This window comes from Cyprinus carpio, chromosome A22, assembly GCF_018340385.1.
Source record: "Cyprinus carpio isolate SPL01 chromosome A22, ASM1834038v1, whole genome shotgun sequence".
Taxonomy (NCBI): Eukaryota; Metazoa; Chordata; class Actinopteri; order Cypriniformes; family Cyprinidae; genus Cyprinus; species Cyprinus carpio.
Window position 1 is genome coordinate 16,249,624 of NC_056593.1, and position 23,584 is coordinate 16,273,207.

General features: G+C 37.1%; 2 protein-coding genes across 2 annotated transcripts in view; both read right to left on the reverse strand.

Moving 5' to 3' along the window:
* Positions 1–23,584, reverse strand: part of LOC109052145 (cullin-associated NEDD8-dissociated protein 1-like) — a 149,678-nt gene that overhangs the window by 36,910 nt on the left and 89,184 nt on the right.
* LOC109055698 (semaphorin-3D-like) overlaps positions 21,943–23,584 on the reverse strand; it is a 49,005-nt gene continuing 47,363 nt past the window's right edge. The window contains 2 exon segments of the mRNA XM_042712124.1: positions 21,943–23,156; positions 23,266–23,399. Coding sequence (XP_042568058.1) covers positions 22,734–23,156; positions 23,266–23,399 — 557 coding nt within the window. The 3' untranslated portion in view covers positions 21,943–22,733.

Sequence of the window (23,584 nt, forward strand, 5' to 3'; positions counted from 1 at the left end):
GAAGCTGCTGTAGGTCAGTATCTTTGTCGTTGTGGGTGTTTAGCAAAAACCTTTAATAGGCCTAAGAATGCTTAGAAAAAAAAAATCTCAACACATTAATAACAACTTAATTCATGCTACATGTAATGCTAAGAAGTTAGAACTCCAACTCACCTGTGAACCCCAATTACCAGAACAACACTGATCAGACCAAAGATGACTGTAACAGTCTGCCACAAAGTCGGCTCTGTAGGTTGCATTACAGTGTGATTCTGAGTTGGGAATGTAAAGAAAACAGAAATGGTGTATATATGTTTGTCAAACTAAATTGTATTGTTTGGAAATGTTTTTTTTTTTAATTTTTTTGTTTTTAGTTTTTTTTTGTAATAAAGAATGTTTTTATTTGTTATTATATACAGAAAAAAAAATGTAATATTGTGATATATTATTACAATTTAAAATAATTGTTTTTAAATGTATTATACTTTAAATTATCATTTATTTCTGGGATGCAAAGCTGAATTTTTAGGATCATTATCACATGATCCTTTAGAAATCGTTCTAATATGATGATTCATTATCAAAGTTGGAAACAGTTCTGCTGCTTAATATTTTTTTCAGAACATGTGATACTTTTTTAGGATACATTGATGAATAAAAAGTAAAAAAAAAAAAAAAAAAAAAAAAAAAGAAGGTATGTTTTTAAAACAACAAAAATTTGAAATAACAATATACACTACTGGTCAGTAATTTGGGGTCAGTATTTTTTTTTTCTTTCTTTTTTTTAAATAAAATCAATACTTTTATTCAGCAAGGATGTGTTAAATTGTAAAAATAATTGATAGTAAAGAAAATATATGATTAGAATATATATTATTAGAATTTTTTAAATTTTGAATAAATGCAGTTCTTTTTAACCTTTTATTCATCAAATATATTAGACAGCAGAACTGTTTCCAACACTCATAATAAATCAGAATATTAGAATGATTTCTAAATGATCATGTGATAGACTGGATGTTACATGTGACACTGAAGGCTGGAGTAATGATGCTGAAAATTCAGCTTTGCATCACAGGAATAAATTTTTTTTTTAAGTATATTCAAATAGAAAACTATTATTTAATGTTGTGTAAATATTTAAAAATATTACTGTTTTTTCTGTATTTTTGATCAAATAAATGCAGGCTTGATGAGCAGAAGAATCTTCTTTCAAAAACATTACAAATAGTAATGTTTCCAAACTTTTGGTCTGTACTGTATAATAAATGCAGGCTTGATGAGCAGAAGAAACTTTTTTTTTATTAGTCTTAGCTGAGTACAGGTAAATGGGCAAAGGCAGCTTCAATTCATTACAAAGCAACTTTACAGAAAATTAAGTTTCTACAATATTTAGTAGTAGATTATCAGTGGTGACTGTTAGTTCATGTGCATATGGCAGAAATGTTCAGAAAGATCAATAAAAGACGTAAACAAACAGACTATTAACACTATTAACAGCAATTATGCAATCAAACTTATAGCAAAATGTGGTAGTTCTGTATGTTGTCTCTGGGTTAGCATAATCTGAGGTTCTCTGAGGGGTTGGCATCATCTCTTCTCAGGTGTTCTGGATCCAGACTGGAGCTTGTGTAAATCCTAGTTACCACGGGATGTAAATCCCGTGGCAAAGCAGAGAAACAAATAGAGACATAATTAGCGTAGCTGCTGTTCCAGCCAAGTAAAATTAATTTGTTTAACCCAAGCTTAAGAATAATAATGCACAATTGATCAGATATAACTGCAGTCCAAAATTATGAGATGCATTATTTGAATGCTTGGCCAAAGAGGTGTGTTTTTAATCTAGATTTAAACAGAGGAAGTGTGTCTGAACCCCGAACATTATCAGGAAGGCTATTACAGAGTTTTGGGAGCCAAATGCGAAAAAGCTTTACCTCCTTTAGTGGACTTTGCTATCCTAGGTACTATCAAAAGTCCAGCGTTTTGTGACCTTAGGGAGCGTGATGGGTTGTAGCGTGGTAGAAGACTAGTTAGGAAGCAGGAGCTAAGCCATTAAGGGCCTTATAAGTAAGTAATAATATTTTGAACTGATACGGAACTTAATAGGTAGCCAGTGCAGAGACTGTAGTATTGGGGTAATATGATCATATTTTCTTGACCTGGTAAGGACTCTAGCCGCTGTATTTTGGACTACCTGTAGCTTGTTTATTGAGGATGCAGGACAACCACCTAGCAGTGCATTACAATAGTCCAGTCTAGAGGTCATGAATGCATGAACTAGCTTTTCTGCATCAGGAACAGGTAACATGTTTCGTAGCTTGGCAATGTTTCTAAGATGGAAGAATGCTGTTTTTTGTAACATGGGAAATATGATTTTCAAAAAAGGAAAAGTTAATGTGTTTTGTAGCTTGGAGATTTTTGACAGTAGAGGAAGTAACAGTACATCCGTCTAATTGCAAATTGTAATCTACGAGATTCTGTGTAATGTTTTCTGGTCCAATAAGTAATATCTCTGTCTTATCTGAATTTAATAGGAGAAAATTATTGGTCATCCAATTTTTTGTGTATTGTAACACACTCTGTTAGCTTAGATAATTTTGAAGTTTCACCTGGTCTTGTTGAGATATATAGTTGAGTATCATCAGCATAATAGTGGAAACTAATCCCGTATTTTCTAATGATATTACCAAGGGGCAACATGTATATTGAAAATAGCAGAGGACCTAAGACAGATCCTTGTGGCACTCCATATTTTACTGGTGATAAATGAGATGACTCCCCATTTAAATAAACAAAGTGGTTGCGATCGGACAGGTAGGATCTAAACCATCTTAAAGCCTGCCCTTGGATACCTGTATAGTTTTGTAATCTATCTATGAGTATGTTGTGATATATGGTGTCGAACGCAGCACTAAGATCAAGTAAAAACTAGCAATGAGATGCAGCCTTGATCTGAAGCAAGAAGCAAGTCATTTGTAATTTTAACAAGTGCAGTTTCTGTGCTATGATGGGGCCTGAAACCCGACTGAAATTCTTCATAGAGATCATTTTTTTTGCAGGTAGGAGCACAATTGAGCAGACACAACTTTTTCTAAAATTTTAGACATAAATGGAAGATTTGAAATGGGTCTGTAATTTGCCAGTTCACTAGGATCTAGTTGTGGTTTCTTAATAAGAGGCTTAATAACCGCCAGCTTGAATGGTTTTGGGACAACACCTAAAGATAAGACGAGTTAATAATATTGAGAAGCATTTTTTCTGCTACAGGTAACAACTCTTTCAGTAATTTAGTGGGTACAGGATCTAATAAACATGTTGTTGGTTTAGATGCAGTGATAAGTTTATTTAGCTCTTCCTGTCCTATAGTTGTAAAGCACTGCAGTTTATCTTTGGGTGCGATAGATAAAACTAAAAGTATTAGACACTGTAGAATCTACATTTGTTATTGTATTTCTGATGTTATCTATTTTATCAGTGAAGAAATTCATAAAGTCATTACTATTTAACTGTGAGGGAATATTTAGATTGGGTGGCGTCTGGTTATTTGTTAATCTAGCCACTGTGCTAAATAAAAACCTTGGATTGTTTTGGTTGTTTTCTATGAGTTTGTGGATATGCTCGGCCCTGTCACGTTTTTAGAGCCTGTCTATAGCTGGACATACTGTTTTTCCACGCAATACTAAAAACTTCCAAGTTCGTTTTTCTCCATTTTGCGCTCAAGACTACGAGTTTCTTTCTTGAGAGTGTGGGTATTACTGTTGTACCATAGCATCATATTCTTACGAAGCAATAAGTGAAGTATGATTCACCAACTATCTGTGTGGTCTGCTCTAGTCTGGTGCCACTGCTGAATTGTTCAGTTCTGTCTATGTCTGTATAGTAATAAACTCCCAACTCATCAATACTGACATTATTTATGAACAGATGATGTTTTGACTACACTGAATATTTCTGTTTGAATCTGTTATTAAAGTAAAATGTTGCTGGTGGGTTTGAGAAGGAGTGTAATATCAGAACTGGAGGATCTGGTAAATTTAGGAACAACCATGTCACGTCCTTTAAGTCAAGACCACAATTACGGTCACATTTTGACCCAAATCTGTTAGCTGATTTTGTAAAAACTTTGCAACTTGACACCATGTAAGTAGATCTTTGAGAGAGAGAAAAAAGTAGGACTATTTCACTTAAAACTACTGTTTACCATCAAAAAATCTATTTATTTACAAAACATATGCATATGAAAATATTTTCATAATAAATTCACAGAGCTGAAGCTGTAAGATCTTCAACATGAGTTCAAACAGTCTAAGTTCACACTCTTGAGATGAAACCTTGAGATATCTCTGAGGAAGTCAAAGTCAGCAGTTTAAAAATAACCATTCCCGGCAGCATGGTTCTCTAAAGAACGCTTCAGGTATTTTTGTGAAGAGCCAAACAAGAAACTAAAGATACTGAGTCTCGTGAACGTGCAGTCGTGCACAGAGACCAACAGCCAATGTCAGGATGTTTTGTTAAATAATGCTTTACAGAGATAAAAATATAAAACAAGAAACAAACAACATAAATAAAATAGCATCAACAGTAACAGCGACAACGAAGACCACAACAGCTCTCATGGTGAGTATATAGAAAGGGAATAAAAATGTTTTTAAACGAGATTTAAAAGTGTGGAGGGTGGGCGCAACTTTAATATGCAGCGGTAAATGAAGTGCTAAACACACTTCTGCTGGTGTTTATCTTGACAGTAGTCTTAAACTGACCAAGCAAATTAATGCCACAGTTAGAGCCAGCTTTTATCATTTACGATGGTTAGCCAAAGTCAAGCCTTTTTTAAACAGGAATAGCTTTGAAACAATTATTCACGCTTTTATTTCAACACGACTTGACTATTGTAACTCACTTTATGTTGGGTTACCTCTCACTTCCATCTCTCGTCTTCAGATGGTCCAAAATGCGGCTGCCCGTCTGCTCACTGGCAGCCGAAAACAAGATCGCATCACCCCAATTCTACGTTCTCTGCATTGGTTACCAGTCCGATACAGAACTGACTTTTAAAATTGTATTATTCGTCTACAAATCTCTTTACAACCAGGCCCCCAAATACCTTTCCGACTTAATTAGCATTCATAATCCATCAAGATCACTCAGATCAAGAGATCATCATCTCTTGGCTGTTCCACGATCTCGCTTTAAACGAAGAGGTGATCGGGCTTTTGCAGTAATCGGCCCTAAGCTGTGGAACGCCCTACCACTACATGTTGAATCAGCCTCCACACTAGCTGAATTCAAATCCTTGCTGAAAACACATTTTTCCTCTAATGCGTTTAATGTAACATAACTTGTATGTTTTTTGTCTTGTTTTGTTTGTTTTTCTTATTGTACTGTACAGCACTTTGGGCCAACCAAGGTTGATTTTAAATGTACTTTATAAATAAAACTTGATTTGATTTGATTTAAATCATTCCACAATTTGGGAGCAACTGCTGAAAAAGAGCGGTTGCCTCTGGTCTTCAGCCTGGTCCTGGGCACATTCAGCCGCAGCTGATCACCAGACCTCAGTGACCTTGACGGGGTGTAAATGTGCAGGAGCTATGAAATGTACTGAGGTGCCAAACCATTTAGCGACTTAAAAACAAACATTAAAATCTTCAAATGTATTCTAAAATATACAGGGAGTCAGTGGAGCGAGGCCAAAATAGGAGTAATGTGTTCATGTTTCGGGGTTCCTGTTAACAGACGAGCAGATGCATTTTGGACTAGCTGTAGGCGTGAACGGGAAATTTGGTTCACATCAATGTAAAGTGCATTACAGTAATCCAAATGGGTCGAAATAAAAGCATGAATCACTTGCTCAAAAATATTAAAAGATAAAACAGGTTTAATTTTGGCTAAAAGCCTCAATTGATAAAAACAATATTTAACCACCACGTTTATCTGCTTGTCAAGCTTAACCTCTTCTCTGGGTGTGTGTTCACGGTGTGCAGGGCCGTGTGCATCGGCTGAGGTGCCCCTCTCACCAGTCCCCACTTCACTCCAGCTCAAAGCTGTCTGTTACCTCTTCGCTAAAGATCTGCTGATTCCGCTAATCCACTCCGTGTTTTTCCAGCATTACTTACAATCTGTGTGCGGCTCTCTGGAGAGTAGAGACCAAAGTCCCCAAAGGTCGTTGCTTTACCAGGTAGATGCATTACGATCCACATGAGTCAGTGATTGATCCGCTAAGTAATTAGTTGGTAGTTTGTTTTTGTTTGTTTTTTGTCGGTAGACTAATGACTCGGCCTTCTAAACGTGTGAGACGTGTTAGTGTTACAATTAGAATGTCTAATCAAATTATTGTACCTGATCAGATCTAATATAGATAACACCAAAATTTGCTCTTGTTGGCACACTTTGTGGACAAAAGAAAAAAAGAAGTGCCTTCACAGAAAAGAAGACGAGAGAGAAAGAGGGAAGGGAGGATGCTAAACCATTGCTATTTTGCGTTTGCCTTACCGTATGTGGTATCCTGTCAGCAATAACATGTCTGTGGGCTCTTTTGATTACTATCAGTTTAAGTTCTGGAAGTATTGCCAGATATGCTATGAAAACAAATTAAAATATATAGCAATGGTTATTAATGAAAACTATAACAGTAATAGGCCTATGTATTGCTGATTGAATAATAAACAACTGATAAAATTATACAGCTACCCCTAACCTACAGTAATGGCGCAATGTGATATGCTTTAACAATGCTCATTCCTCCAAAACAGAGAAAAAAATCTTTCACACAAACATCTACATATCTGTCTTTTTTTAAAGTGTTTAGTGAATATAATGAGTGGGGATATTATAGCATAATTCCCACCCAGACCACACACCTCATTTTCAAACCCTGGCTACGCCCGTGGTGCCTTCCATTCCCCCAATGTTTTTCTCCTTATCACAGTCTGGCAGAAATAATGGGTGGTTCCAAAATACATGGTCACATGACAGTAAGATGCAGGGGTGCAGGGTCAACTTACCCCACTCTCCCCTACTTCCATTTCTTATGAGACAGAAGCAGGCTTCAGAGAGTGAGGGAGAGCCCACTCTTATCAAAATATCTACAATAAAGTCAACTATTACAGAGAGTGTAATCTTCTCTTTTATTTGAATATTTGTAACAAATGGATATTTTGTATTAACAAGCACCCACCCTCCTTGTGTCCCTTTTTTTTTGGTTTTGGGCCACTGCCCCTCAAAATGTCTGTGCACGGCCCCTGGTGGTACATATCAAAGGGTACTAATATGCCACCTTCAGGGGTAGATAAGGTGATACTGACAGCTTTTGTACCTTTTTTACTGAGAGTGTAGATTTGCATTAAATCATATATAGTCCCATTTGACAACTTTTGCAAGTGGGTCAGCATGAAAATACACAAGGAAATGGGGTCTAAAATAGTTTTGTCAAAACCACATATGTAGGTACTGCGCTTAGGATCCCACATTGCACATCACATGCTATCTGTCCTGGACAGTAGTGAAGCACCACCTACTCTCTGCTTACTCACCTAACATGTGATCATTATGGGATGTGCTATTAGTAAGTGCACCAAAAGGCTGTTCAGGATTCTAAATTTGGAATCCTATCACACCAAACTTTTTTTATTTATTTTATTTTTTTTGAATGTGGATGCAATGCATGGGTTTTCCATAGCTTTCCAAACTTCTCGTGGAAGAAATTACTCAATGACCACTGCACTGAATGCAGACAAGTGCAACCATTCATTCATTGCAACTTTAATTAATAACTGGACAAAAGTCTTGGAAAGTGAACTAATCATCCACTGAGAAGGGAAACGAGACACTGCATCATGGAGTTGAAACTAAAGGGAAAGCCATCAGCATGATCGGTGTCTGAAGCATGTCAAATTGCAATAATCATTGGCAGATGGCAGTCCACAGCAGTCCAGAGCAAAGAGCGCCTGCAATACACATCATCAACTCTTTTGTCTGAAGCAGATGTGCAGCCAAGCCCTAGACATTGAGATAAAGTGTCTCATTTCCCTTCCCAGGGAACTAGAGTTACATAACCTGACACCATGTCTACACAGGACACAACAGTTGTCATGTCACGCTGCAACATCTATAGGTAGTCTACACTGGACTCGACAAAGGGATCATTGCAAATCATTTGAATTTTGTGTCAGTAGGTCATAAAACAGAATTAGGCATCAGTTTACTGTTAGGGATTTGTCGTATCATGTCACACCGCGCCACATCCAGTGTAGACAGCATCAATGATTATAATGGGTTCTATGCTATTTTGTTGCATCACACCGTTCCGCTTGTGTCCAGTGTAGACACAGTGTGAGCCATTCTCTTTTAAGTGGAACTTCAACGCTGCATCATAGAGTACCCACTATTAATACCCACTACCCCATGCTGAGGAAATCAACCCCCATGGGCGCATCCCATTTGAGTCAGAGTGGAGCTACTCCCTATGCCAATACTTCTTCTAGAAGATTACCAAGCTTCTATGCTGTACAGCAAAGGAAGTCCTGGCTATTACACCTGCCTCCCTCCCTTGCGGGACCGGCCTCCCTAATCCTATATGGCCCCAAAACAGAGCTCTAAGTTAAATACTCTTAGGGAGCAGGCAAGTGAGTGAGTATTTTTTTTTTTCAGCTACAGCCTTTGACACTACATCCCGCAGGGGAGCTTCTACTCCATTTTAAAAACCCTAGATTAGTTAGGGTACTAGAAAGCTCATACCCTGACTTGAGTAAAGGCACTTCTCCAGGGCTCACTATAGTTAATGGTTAAGCTATAGAATGCTATAATGACAGGACCACCTTCTACTCATCAGATTGTAATACTGGTATCTGAAGAGATCTATAAAGTTACCCCACAAAAGGGAGCATACATCCCTGCTTCAAGACCCCAGCAACAGTTGTGGAGAGGGGTAAATGCCCATCACAGTTCCATTTCCCTTGACAAATTCTGGAATCCAACGTTGGACCCGGGAAATTGCCGGAACATTGCCGGGTCACCTTCTGTGTGAATGCAAACACGTACCGGGATTGATTCCGGGATTGGTCCCGTGTCGGGGACCTAGTAACATTTGCCGGGTTCAGTCCCGGAACAAGCGCTGTGTGAACAAAAGCCAGAAAATAATGCCGAAAGGGTGTGTCGTAGTGATGATGCACATTATTGCACGACTCTTTTACCAGGTGTTTTGAAGGCAGATCAACATTCGCAATGAAAAATGTACATTTGAGGGTTTTTATGAGTGATGGATCATTTTGTTGTGTAATTTTTTTGCTGAAGCTGAGATCGTTCGCCAGCTTAAGTGAATGTTAACGTGCCTAGGGTTTTCGACTCGTTCATTACACGTCACACCCTGATATCACGTGTCTCTACGGGACCTTTTACGGGTTGTGTGCGAACGCACGCACATATTCCGGGTAATCACTGGCAGTGTGAAAGTGCAAAATCTAGCTACCCGGGAACAATTGCCGGGACACATTACCCGTGTATTTTTCAGAATCTCAGTGTGAAAGGGGCTTTGCTCTAAACCCTAAGGGGTAACTGAGAAGCCAACCAAATGCAAGGATGCAAGGTGCTAATAACCTCAACTAGGCTCTAAATCCCAAGGGAGCCTCAGGGGACCTTAGAGCCTACTTAAAGACTCCAGTGTATAAAGTGAAAATATGAAATTGCAGCTCAGAAACAGACTCCATGAGGGTGGCTTGAGGGCCACAGTAGTGCTCACAGCTCAGCACCATGCAGCTTGATTGGCATTTGGCAAAGAACACCAGAATTGGCAGGTCCACCAATGGCACGCTATTCTCTTCACAGATGAGAGCAGGTTCACACTGAAGAGTTTTGGCGGTGGGTCACCGATGGTCTGGGGAGATATATCCATTGAGGGTCGCATAGACCTCTATGTGCTACCAAACGCTTTTTTTTTACTATTATAAGGTAACAGGATGAAATCCTCAGAGCCACTTTCAGACCCTAAGGTGGTAAAGTGGACCCTTATGGGATTATTATCCTGCCATGATTCAAACTGAAAAATAAAGTTCTGAAAGGTTGAATCTAAGTGTTTGAAAACTCAAAATCTTACAAAAAAAGTTTTGCAAGATCGAAAAAATAAGATTTGCAAGCTTGCAAATGTAAAAAAAATAAAAATATCTCTGCAAACATTATGTTGTTTTTGAGATTTCCTTCTTCAGAACTGCAACATTTTTTTTACGATGTTGCGCAAAGAATTTTTTCAGTGTTCTCCCACTGTATTAGTTTGTTTTCCAGGTTTGAAACCTTGTAAATGGTGATCAGAAAACTGGTGTGCGAATGTGTGATAAAAAAGTTTTGAAACTCTGAAAACAGAGTTTTGCAGGCTTGCAAAGTGGTAAAAAAAAAAAAAAATCTCTGCAAACATAATTTTGTTTATGAGTTTTCCTTCTTCAAAGTGCAACACTTTTTTACGGTGTTGTGCAATCATTTTTTTCAGAGTTTCGAATTTGTCACTGTTCTCCCAGTGTACAGTTTGTTTTCCAGATTTGAAACCTTGTAAATAGTGATCTGAAAACTGGTGTTCGAATAGGTGAAAAAAAGTTTTGAAACTCTGAAAACTGAGGTTCGAAAGGGCGAAACTTATTACATTACATTACATTTGCACTCCTATTGCAGACTATTTTTTCAGAGCCGAGTTTACAACACCCACTTTGCGGAGATACGCCCACACAGTTGCGAGCTTGCGACTCACGTGATTAGTGGCAGCGTTGTCACGCAGCTCTGCTCTTGAAACTCTGAAACTCAGACTGAGCGAAAATGAAGCTTCGCAACCTCACAACTAAAAAAAAAGCCTGGAGGGAGGGCCTTCTGCTCTTGGCCAATGCTTTGCTGTCTGCTGACGTACAGTCCAATCACAAGTCCAAAAATAAGGCTACCGACTTGTCGCGGGAATTCACTATAGAATTGCCAGTAGCCACTGAGTTTACCACTGATAGGCCGGCGGTGCATTTTACCGGACCGCACGCTATATCTCCCATGGACGTGGTTCTTGCAGCTCTAGACGGGCCTTGTGGCCAGAGATCCGTGCATCCTCTGTTTGTGCATCCTGTGCGCTTTCGTCATTGGCGGAGCAGTCGGTCAATCCCACCTTTCCAGTAAATACGACTTGTGATTGGACTGTACGTCAGCAGACAGCAAAGCATTGGCCAAGAGCAGAAGGCCCTCCCTCCAGGCTTTTTTTTTTTAGTTGCGAAGCTTCATTTTCGCTCAGTCTGAGTTTCAGAGTTTCAAGAGCAGAGCTGCGTGACAACGCTGCCACAAATCACATGAGTCGCAAGCTCGCAACTGTGTGGGCGTATCTCCGCTAAGTGGGTGTTGTAAACTCGGCTCTGAAAAAATAGTCTGCAATAGGAGTGCAAATGTAATGTAATGTAATAAGTTTCGCCCTTTCGAACCTCAGTTTTCAGAGTTTCAAAACTTTTTTTCACCTATTCGAACACCAGTTTTCAGATCACTATTTACAAGGTTTCAAATCTGGAAAACAAACTGTACACTGGAAGAACAGTGACAAATTCGAAACTCTGAAAAAATGATTGCACAACACCGTAAAAAAGTGTTGCACTTCTGAAGAAGGAAAACTCAAAAACAAAATTATGTTAGCAGAGATTTTTTTTTTTTTACCACTTTGCAAGCCTGCAAAACTGTTTTCAGAGTTTCAAAACTTTTTTTCACCTGTTCGCACACCAGTTTTCAGATCACAATTTACAAGGTTTCAAATCTGGAAAACAAACTAATACAGTGGGAGAACACTGACAAATTTGAAACTCTGAAAAATTCTTTGCGCAACATCGTAAAAAAAATGTTGCAGTTCTGAAGAAGGAAATCTCAAAAACAACATAATGTTTGCAGAGATATTTTTATTTTTTTTACATTTTGCAAGCTTGCAAATCTTATTTTTTCGATCTTGCAAAACTTTTTTTTGTAAGATTTTGAGTTTTCGAACACTTAGCTTCAACCTTTCAGAACTTTATTTTCAGTTTTGAATCATGGCAGGATAATAATCCCATAGACCAAACTTTTTTTTAATTTTTTTTTAGTTTTGAATCATATGTGACCAGAGTGTGTAGGCAGTTTTCTTTGTGAAAGGAGGAATAGGAATAGCATTGCCAGAGCCCTCAAAATGACCTCCAGACCTCCAGCAGGCTACTAATATGCATGTTTCTGACCTAAGTGTGATTACCAGAGATCTTGTACTGACAATAGGAGAGTCAAACCACTCTGTAAAGTCATCTCCGGCACATCATAAAGACTTTCAATAGGGTTAAGCTCAGGAATCTGTGGTGGTTGGTTATTATTTTAATTTTGTTAGGGTTTTAAATTTCAATTTAATATTAATTCATGTGTGAAAATGATTCCTCGTGCTCACTATCCTGGAATATGTACATGGGAACATCTTTCGACATAGTTGTCTGAGAAGTAAAAAGCTACATACTGCAACAGTTGGAGATGCCAAACATACAACATGCAGAAACTTGTTAATCACTGCAATAATGATACAGTCCTAAACACTTCAGTATTTACTTATTTAATTCCAAATGGTGACTTTTTTTTCCCAACAGTCAGTGTACAGTATATAAGAATAAAACACTATGTGTGTGGTCAGAGCAAATATAACTTTAACTTCTCTCCTGATGTAATTTCCTCAATTCTCTTGAAAGCTCAGAGTTAAAATCTCCAACGAGGTGTGAACCAAAGAAGACAACATCATGCTGTTGCTCATGCAACATCATGCAAGTGCTCGACCAATTTACAGTATTTAACAAAATGAGGATTATGCAGCTCCAGCTCTGTGAGTTTATAATCCTTTAAAAATAACTTTTTTCAACTTCTAATATTATTTGATATTTTAATATCAGAAGTTATTTTTTTTTTTAAGTGTATTTTTTTTTTTTTTTTTTTGTAGATCTTTTCATATGGTGTCAAGCTGCAGCAACATTAACAGATCAAGTATTGTACTTGGGAAAAAATGTGACCATAAACTGTAGTCTTGACTTAAAGGAGGTGACATGGCTGTTAGTGAAACCCACCAGATCCTCCAGTTCTGATATTACGCTCCTTCTTAAACCCACCAGCAACATTTTACTTCAATAATAGATTCAGACAGAAATATTCAGTGCAGTCAAAACATTATCTGTTCATAACTAATGTCAGTATTGATGAGTTGGGAGTTTATTACTGTACAAACATAGATAGAACTGCACAATTCAGCAACGGCGCCAGGCTTGACCAGACCACACAGATATTTGGTGAGTCATACTACACTTATTGCTTATTTCACTTATTAAAGTATGTAGATACTTAAGCCTCTCTGTAGTTGAACATATTAAATATAATTAATATATTAAGTATGAAATGTCTTAATAAATGCAGTACTGTCTGTAGAGGTCACTGAACCACAGCATTTTATTTACAGTTTCATCACAGAACCACAGCATTTTATTTACAGTTTCATCACAGAATCACACAATAGTGCATCATCCTGAGCAGACAACATGGCCAAATCTTACTCTAATATTTGGTCTGATTTTTGCTGTTCTGGTTATTGTCGTGATAGGTGAGTCGGTTTTCTTAAACTTAAAATATAATGCTCCTGTCTGTTAAATGTTGCTTTTGAGGTTATTTTTAATTTTTTTATTTTTATTTATTTTTTAGTTTTCTTGGGCATATTAAAGGTTTTTGCAGATAACAAACACCCTCCTCGACCTGAAGACCTACAGCAGCTTCTTATGCTTCTCGAGAAATCGGAAGACTCAACACAAACACTGATATATTATGAGCAAGTGGGATAAATAATATATTTCAGAGTTTTGCAGCTTGTTTGTCTCTTAACTGTAACATGCTTGATGAAGTTGATATGTTAGTTAGTTGGTGTTAGAATTAGAATGCTAATTCTGGTCGACTCATGGTTCTTTCAGTATACTGTGTAAATGTTTCCACATTGTATAAAAAATGTTGGTTTTCCAGAATCATACAACATAAGAAATAACAAATTCATTTGGTATACATTTTATTTGCTAACTAACATAATATCTCTGCATTTTCAATAGGCCTGCTTGTGACTCATTTCTTTATGAACTAAATTGAGACAAGCTCAATAAAATGTTTTATTGGCTTTGCATCATACAAACAAATAAGTCTCACCTGCAGCAGGATATTTAAACTAACAAAATGTTTTTACTGTGACCTTGTGTTTTAGTTAACACTATTTTATTCACCTAATAAGAAAAAATAAGTGTTGCAAGTGTTTAAAAATAGTTTTAGTATGAAGTAGATCTATAGATGAAGTGACCATTGATATTAATAACCAGATGCCACATTAGTAGTTGCTGATAACCCCCTGTGCCCATATTACAAAGTATCTGTCTAATGTGTGTTTGTAATTTGTATTGTACTGTATGTTATAAAAGTTTATGCTTTAATTGGTGTTGTAATTTGTATTGTAAAATGTGTTTTTACTAGTTTTTCTGTTGTTTTCAGTTACTATATTCAATACATATAGTGACGCAAGACACTGTAAAAAATAAGTGTAATTTTAACTGTAAAATTTTGTAAAAACGGTACGAAAAAAAAAAAAAGTTAATAGGTTAAAAGTAGGTTTTCGTACTATATACAGCATAAAACTGTAAAAGATCTAACCAGACATTTCATGTTATTTTACAGAAAAATGCTGTTAATTTTACAGTTTTTAAAGGTTAAAAAGAACAAATCAATGTATAATTTACAGTCAAAAACTAAAACCTGATATTCCCAGACTTCCATGCGTGACATTCCACATTTGAAAGTATTAAGTATTTGTTTTTTTTAATAGTTTTTGTTATCAGTTATGTACATTTGGGCTTTATGTTACATCTTCTGTTGTTTAATGAAAGTTTATTGCATTATTTAAGTATCATGTGTGTTACCATGATGGTGTTTTGTGTTTGCATGAATGACTCTGTGCACCTTCTATATATTAATATATACTTCTGCTTGTGGTGAAGTTACTTGAGATGAGGCTTGATTCTTCATGTGGTTTTCTCTTTTACCACCTGCATTATTATGGTGGTATGTCAGTATGTTAAAGGTACAAAACAGATGTTAATAGCAGTGTGTGTTGTTGAATGTCCTGCATTCAAATTTTCTAGTTTGTAAATTACAGTTTTATACTGTAAAATGTACAGTTTTTTGTAAATTACATGTTTTTCTCTGTATTTTTTACAAAATTATTCTGGGAACCACAGCTGCCAAAATTATTTTAAATAGTTGTTATCTTATAAATGTAAAACATTACATAAATACCCTCAAACTACACACAAATGTAGAAAAAAATAATTTATAAGAAACTATATTCTGTATAAACATTAGGCCTACTTTTAAGATCATTAAGATTTATATATATATATATATATATATATATATATATATATATATATATATATATATAGTGGCATTCTTTTCATTAGATTGAATAAAAAAAACATAATAAATACTACAGTATAAAACAATATTTTTAAAAAATCAGCAATTAGTCAGTCAGTCGATCTATCTATCTATCTATCAATCTAGATAGAGAACATTCATAGATTGAATAGTTCCTTTTAAAACATTCGTAATTATTTATTACTTGTTAATTACAAAATATTTACCTAAAAAAACTAAAATATATACATAAAAAAACACACACACACACACACACACACACACACACACAAAAAAAAAAATCAAATAAACAAAACCCTAAATGCATTTGTTGATAATTGCAGACAGAAACAGGTTGACTGCTGATATGACAGCAATACGTCTCTAATAGTGACTGAATTTTATTTACAAATTAACGGACACTGGTATTTCCTTCAGGAAATGCAAATATAAATTTACATTTTTAAAGCAACCTGTAATAATCATACCATAGATTGTACAAGAACATGGACGAAGTGTCCGTGATGTCACCCGCAGTTTTCAAGTGCCCACGCCCTGAATAATGCAGAACTTTAAGGCTTAATATAATTTAAACAGATATGTTATAAATAAAAATTCACCCCCCTCACAGTTTTCATGAAGTGCAAAATTAGCTATATAGACCAAAAAAATTGTTTGTACCAGGCAGAAAACATGTTTTTTTTTTCAGTTGTAAAGTTGGGCATTTTAACATGAGGAGTCTATAGGATTGACTCCCTTTTGCAGCCTGCCAGAGGAGAATCGCTAGTCAATTATGTCTGAACTGTGGAGCCCGTGGTTGCCTGTTATCCACCTTTTCTGTCCATCCACCTCGCCCAGCGGTGAGTACAGTTCAGGTTCAACCCATGATTGCCCAACACTCTGTTTCAGAGCAAGCCCAGGTTCTCCCTAGATCTACTGCGAAAACTTAAACGTAAATCCTGTGCTCAACCACTTCACATTTAGACCATCCTAGGAAAGCCCCTGTCCACGGATACATCTGCTCATCCTTTCTGTTGCTGGTGGGCTCTACAGCTGACATCATCCTGGGATGCCTGTGGATGACTCAACACACACACATCGTGGATTGGAATACTGGAGTGATTCTTCAGTGGGGCAAGTGCTTCCATTAGAACAGTCTTTAATCTTCCTGATCTCCATCAAGACCTCAACTATCCCCTTCCTGCAAGTCTATAGACCTTGCATCCACCAGGATTGAGAGTCCAGAAACCATAGACAGTCACGAAATTCCCCATGAATACTGAGTGCTCCAGGATGTATTCAGCAAGCAGGCAGCCACCTAACTACCACCACACCGGTCATGGGATTGTGCCATTGACCTGCTGCCTGGGGCTTGTCTATCCAAGGGAAAGATCTATCCACTGTCCAGTCCAGAACAGAAGGCCATGAAAGAATATATTGAGTTGGCTCTCAAACGAAATTTTCATCCGCCCATCTGCTTCTCCAGCTGCTTCCAGCTTCTTCTTTGTTGGAAAAAAGGATGGCGGCCCTGCATGGATTACCATGTTCTGAACTCAAAAACCTTTAAATACCACTATCCTCTATCTCTGGTCCCCTGGAGCCCCCATTTTCTCCATACTGGACTCGTGTAAAACCTCACAAAACGTTCAGGCTGCTCTAAATCATAAACACGAGCTTGATGCGCATCATTTTATTTCTCATGGTATTTTATTCAGGTATTGTATAATCTACTAATTTAACTATCCAGATACCAAAACTATCCACATACCTTACGCATGCTTAATATCTGAAATAGATTTTAGCTTCAATGCAATATTAACACTTACTGCTGCATGCCGTTTTGTGCATTTGATTAAAAAACTTTTATTTGATTTATGCTTAACTTTTTCTTTATGGCCATTTTAAATACAACAACAGGACCTCAAAGCTACAGAGCATGTGTGCTAGTGGCTAGACCACAGAAAATGTGCATATCAGGAGAACAAATAGCATTGTAAAATATTATAAATCCCTAACACCAGCAACTACACACAACTGTTAAAGAGCCACACAGATGGGAAATCAAAAATGACCTGTATTACAGTGTATGATGTGGCTGTCCATCAGTGTAAACAATGTGCAAATAAATTAAACCAAAAAGTAGAAATCAAAAATGATTATTGGCTTCTAAAGTAAGGAGTCGACTCTGAATCACTGAAACGAGTCGTTATAGATTTCAAACCTTTTGCCCATCTCTTTGTACGTAACGAGAACACTTTGCATAATAATCTCCGCCTACCGTCTTGGGAGAAACAAAACTCTGACCTGCCCCACCCCCCCCACACAGACGCTCTGGTTAGTAGTTGGTGTTATGTCATCATGTCGAGGAGACAGTGTGTTTTTAATTGTAAAGGCAAGTTTGTTTTATTTTCACTGCCAAAGAATGACGATCAGAAGAACCAATGGTTTAAAATTCATTTTTACCACAATACCAGAGCAGTACAACAAATCCCTTTTGTTGTGTTCACAACATTTCACTGATGACTGCTTTTCTAATCTCGGTGAGTTCAAGGCGGGATTTTCAAAGCGTTTGGCCATAAAAGAGGGTTCATTACCAACTTTATTTGGACCAACGAGCATCTTGAGAATCACAACCTGTAAGTATGATTATGAAGTTATGTGTTTGTTTTCTCCCGAGCGTCTTATCAGTATGTCGCGCTAGCACTATATGTTAATGCTAACGCATTGTTTACCGTGAAGTTGTGTGCTCAGTTTGGTTATGTACGTGCTTACATGAGTATGAAAATGTTAGTCTGTGTCATCGTTTTTATTACTTGGATGAATGATAAAAGACATGTAGATATGATGTTTTTCCCTTACGAAAATTAACCATGGTTTTAGTGTGGTAAAGTGTAGTAACCATGGTAATTGTGTGGCTGGTTGAACGACTTCGTCTGTTTCCTCTTCAGATTCTGGCTCATATTGATAAGGCAAAATAGATGCCATGGTATTTATGTACTGTAATAATACCCTATCTAAAAACATCCGAAGGTGAGCTATGGGCGTTTCGTTTTACAACACGTACATGCGGAACAACCAATCCAAACTGGTTATGTTAGTTGACCAATCAGAACACAGTATGCTACCGAAAGGTGGGGTTTAAGGAAACTGAATCTTTTGAACAGCCTCGGGCGAACCGTTTGGGGATCTCTGAGAATTGAGGTCTTTTTTAAATGATATTTTGACAAAATGACAATGTTTTTTAACCTTGCATGGATTTAAACCTGTTGTACAGGACTTATAAACAGTGATAGGAAGCTTAGAATTTTCATCTTACTGGCTCTTTAAAGAGTAAATCCACTGAAGTTAGTTTACTGTTTGATTAATTTTTTTACCCATCATACATTAGAAAAGTTTGATTCCAGTATTACAGTTTCTTTGTGAGATTTACTAAATTCTGAGTGAAAAGTGTTTCTACACCAATTTTTTTAAATCAGTGTATACCATGATTTGTAGATGGATGTACTATAGCTAAATTAACCTTTTTATTATTTCGTTTATAACCTTTGTAAATAATGTGGTAACACTTTAGTATAGGGTCCAATTCTCACTATTAACTATGTGTTTATTAGCATGCCTATTATTAACCTTTTGGCTGTTTATTAGTGCTTATAAAGCACATAATCTGCATGACAATATTCTACGTCCCTTATCCTACCTAATACCCTAAATTTAACAACTACCTTACTGACTATTAATAAGCAGCAAATTAGTTGTTTATTGAGGCAAAAATCGCAGTTAATGGTTTGTTACTGGTGAGAATTGGACCTTAAAATAAAGTGTGACCAATAATATTTTCATAACTCAACGTCTAATCTAGTCACTTGCATGTTATATAAAACAAGCAAATAAGGCTTTTTGTGTTGAACGTCAGCATGATCAATCCCAAGTAGGGCTATAATACCAGATGAAAGTTATTAGTTGTTTACTGACACTGTACAAAATGTGAACTACCATTTTAAACATTAGAGGTCAGTAAGATTTTTAATGTTTGAAAGAAGTCTCTTCTGCTCACTATTTCACTAATATTGTGAAATATTATTCAGATTTAATATAAACTATTTTCTATGCAAATATATATTTAAAGTGTAATTTATTCTTTCAGATGAATCCAGTCTGAGTTATTTTAAAAATGGTCTTTGATCTTTCAGGCTGTTTACTGGCAGTCAGTGGATGCTGCAGTGCATCAGTCCAAAAGAAGTTAAATAAAAATCGCCCATCCATAAAAAAGTGTCTCACACGGCTATGGGGGTGAACAAAGTAAAGGTCTACACGAAGGACCCAAAACTCGAGGACCCGGGACCCATAGGGGTTATGGCTATATTTTAAATGGTCAGCCAGAGCCGGTTCCGGGTTGGGTCCCAATCTATTATTTCGGGTACCGGGTCTGTTTAACATTATGTGTTATACCCGAGTCGATTGGACTTGGAGAACACCCGGCCATTATCAGAGTCAGTCAGTGCTGTGCGTGTGTTGTTTTGTAACTTTCAACTTGTAAAATTAGGATGCGAAAAGCGACAATAAAGGTTGACAATTGGCTTTTTTATTTAGAAGGCGGGACTTATTCCGCCATACCGCGCTTTGAAGTTTCTCCAATTTTTATAATAATATTATGAATGAACCATCTCGTTGTTATTTCTAAAATTTTTGCTCAGTTTTTTTTTTTTGGCACTCAGACTCAGCTCAGAGAGCACAGAGATGATAGCAAATAAGTAAAGCTAAGGTCAGCAGCCATGGCACTGGATGAGCAATCTATATTATAATCCAAATGGGCAAACAGTCTAAATTATGTTGACTCGAGATATTAAAAAATGCAAAACTGCAAAGTCACATTTGTCATCCGTCATCGTGACAGCAAGTGGACTTTTGAAGCTTGAATATTGATTGGATTGAGCATTTCAATTGGCAAGAGAGGAGTAACATGGATGGAACTTTCTTGGCAAGGAGGATTGTGTACATCACAGTCAGGTACAAGGGAGAAGGCTTCTTACATTAAATAAGACAAAAAGTTTAATTTTCGCAACTTGTTTATCGACAATTTGCCATGTGGAATATGTGCCCATCCAGTTGGGTCTGTGTCTTCCCAGCCAGGTTCGGGCCCAGTTTTTCAACATCCACGTCGGTTCCGGGTAGTATGGAATATGTGCCGATCCAGTCGGGTCTGTGTCTTCCCAGCCAGAAAATAATAGATGGGTGCAGCTCGGTTCAGTGTAGGACATTTACAGGTCTCTTTGGGTTTGGATATATGGACCCGTGTAGACATCTAGAACAAAGGCCTCCTGTAGCGAATAGATGCCTTTTTGTAAAAAAAAAAAAAAAAAAGAAAAAAAGAACCATATTTAAAACGTAATAATCACTTTAATCTAGCTTGCGCTCACTGCTGTAAACTAAGCAGTTCCAGGGAAAAATAACGCGAGGTCAGCTTTGCGCATACGCTGCTCAGAAGTGACGCACGCAGAAATGCAGCAGAGAGATCGAAACAAAACAACGGTCCCAAATTATAAGTACAAAACGAGGATTTGTAAAGAATGTTGGAGGATTTGGATATAAACCAAGAGGAGACTGGTTCTCCTTTGCTAAAGTAAGGAAACTTTACTTCCTTTGCTGCTGTTAACAAACGTGGGTTTTTCACGAGAATCACCGGCGCATGCGCAATGCCGACATCATACGTCATCAGCTGCTTCCGTGTACAACTGTTGGCGCAAGCTACAGTAAAGTGATTATGTTTTGAATATGGATATTTTTCTTACAAAAACGCATCGAATCGCTACAGAAGGCCTTTGTTCATCCCACAGAGCCGTGTGAGACACTTTTTATTTTTTTTTGTTTTGAGTATGGATACTTCTTTTGGACTGATGCATGCAACACCCGCTTAGTATCATGAAACAGCTTGAAAGATTGAAGACAATTTTTAATATAACTCCGATTGGATTCGTCTGAAAGAAGAAAGTTATATACACTTAGGATGACTTGAGGGTGAATAATTTATAGACTAATTTTCGTCTTTGGGTGAACTAACCCTTTAATATATTTCTCACATTTTTTCAGTATTCTTTGATGAACATACATTTCAAAAGAACAACATTTATTTGAAATAGAAATCCTTTGTAAGATTTGAAGTCAACTTGAAGTCTTGCTGAATAAAATAATTTCTTTAAAAAAATTTTTTTAACAGTATTATATACAAGTCTAAATTCAGGTAATAGGTATTTAAATATATAACAACCACTACAACATTAAAAGTATAGTATGCTAGAGAGAGTTAGAGACATAAAGGAGTAACCCAACATGTGAGCTCCATTATATAATCAACATACATTAAAACAATGTACATTTAGTGTTGTTTAACCTAACCATCAGCTAACCATGAACCTATTTTCAGTTTCCACAGTAAGCCAAAGACAACTTTTCATTTAGTTACGTGAAGAACAAAAGCATGATGATTCTGGAAGTCATTTTCATGGGCAGCGGAGAATACTTAAAGGCTCTTTGATCTTTGGATGCCATTTTCTACTTACAATCCCCAGATGCTTTCACACACGAATACATCTTACACATACTGCACACACAAGGGACCATAGTGGAGAGATTTGCAAAGGAGTCATAAAACAAACAATATTTACTCAAGGATGTTCTCAGGAAAGAGCAGAAGAGATTGTTCTTGAAGGGGAAGGAAACACATGAAGGGCACATCCTGGGCAAACTTCCTCTGAACATGGAGGCACGTGCTGTTGTCAAAAACTTCAAATGTGAAGCTTAAATATGATTGTGTCAGGAGTCCAAATATAATAGCAATACAATGATATACAGCTCGAGGGACTATTTAATCTACATGCCTAGTGAAAGCAAGAGAAGTCAGTTCATCTTTGCACTGCATTTCACTCAAAACAGTGTGTTAGCTTGTCCATTTTCAATATTAGCTTTCCAAGCATACCTAGCATTTAGCATAGGTGCTTGTCTTTCAAGAAGTTTCACAAACTATAGAAACAGTTTGAAGATATTACATTAAATGTATGCGAAATGTGGATGCCAGACTGCACAAATTAATCTCACTTGCACAGTTACAGTCTGTTATACTGGGTTAAAGCTACATGCTAACACTAGCACAAGCTACAAAATAAAACTTAAGAGAGGACTTAATAGAAGAATAATACAGTTCTTATGGTCTGTAGCCCTTTGTTTTTGGTGTTAACAGTAGCTGGTTTGCTGATTGCAGCTAGTCGGGATCTAGCTTTAGCCATTAAGCTACAAACAAGATGCTAATTGTCCAGATGAAGTCACACAGTCCTTAAGTCTGTGATTTCATCTCTGTCTAGAGGGTCAATGGGTGGATTTTGTCGCCTAACTCTCGCTTTACGATTTTCAGCCACCTGCTTCAACTTTAGCGTGCGCAGTTTTTTCTGTCGTTGTTTCTCGCGGTACCAAAGATGTTCACAGTACTCATCAGATGTTAGATCACTAACTCCTATTAGATGGAGTTCCTTGTAGCTCCGCGGCAAGGCAGCGTAATTTCCAGGATGGGTGTTCTGTGCTCTTGACATGTGGTTCTTGGGGATGACGTGGACCTCGTAGCGGGCTAGCGTGCGAGAGAACGTGTGTTCGTAGGCTACGCAGAGATACAGGCCGGCATTAGCGGATGATAAGTGCTGGAGGAGGAGCCCACGTTGCATATGGATGAGGTTTTCTTCACCTGGAACCAACTGAGAGATAGAAAGGGTTTGTGTTACAATAGAAGAGGATTAGTTAAGTATACATCCACTTATTTTATGGTTTTTTAGGTTAAGTCTTCTAAACAGGATGTGGACAGACCTCTTTGCTGGTTTGGCTGTGGTTTGGCTGAATTATCCACTTGATCGTGGCTTGTGGTGATAGTGGGATACATTCCAGGAAGGTTGAGTTTGTCTCCACAGCGTAAACTGTCTTCAGTTCAGCATTCTCTGAACCTGCAGAGACGAATGGACACTTTAAGCTTCAGAAAAGTTTATTTTTTATTTATTTGGAATGTGTTCTATTACTTCTTTAACAGCAAGACCAAAAACTTGTATTAAGAATGTAAACAAGATCAGTTTTGATTTCATATTAAACTGGTGCACACATCTTAGCATGTGTTAGTATCCATTTTGTGCAC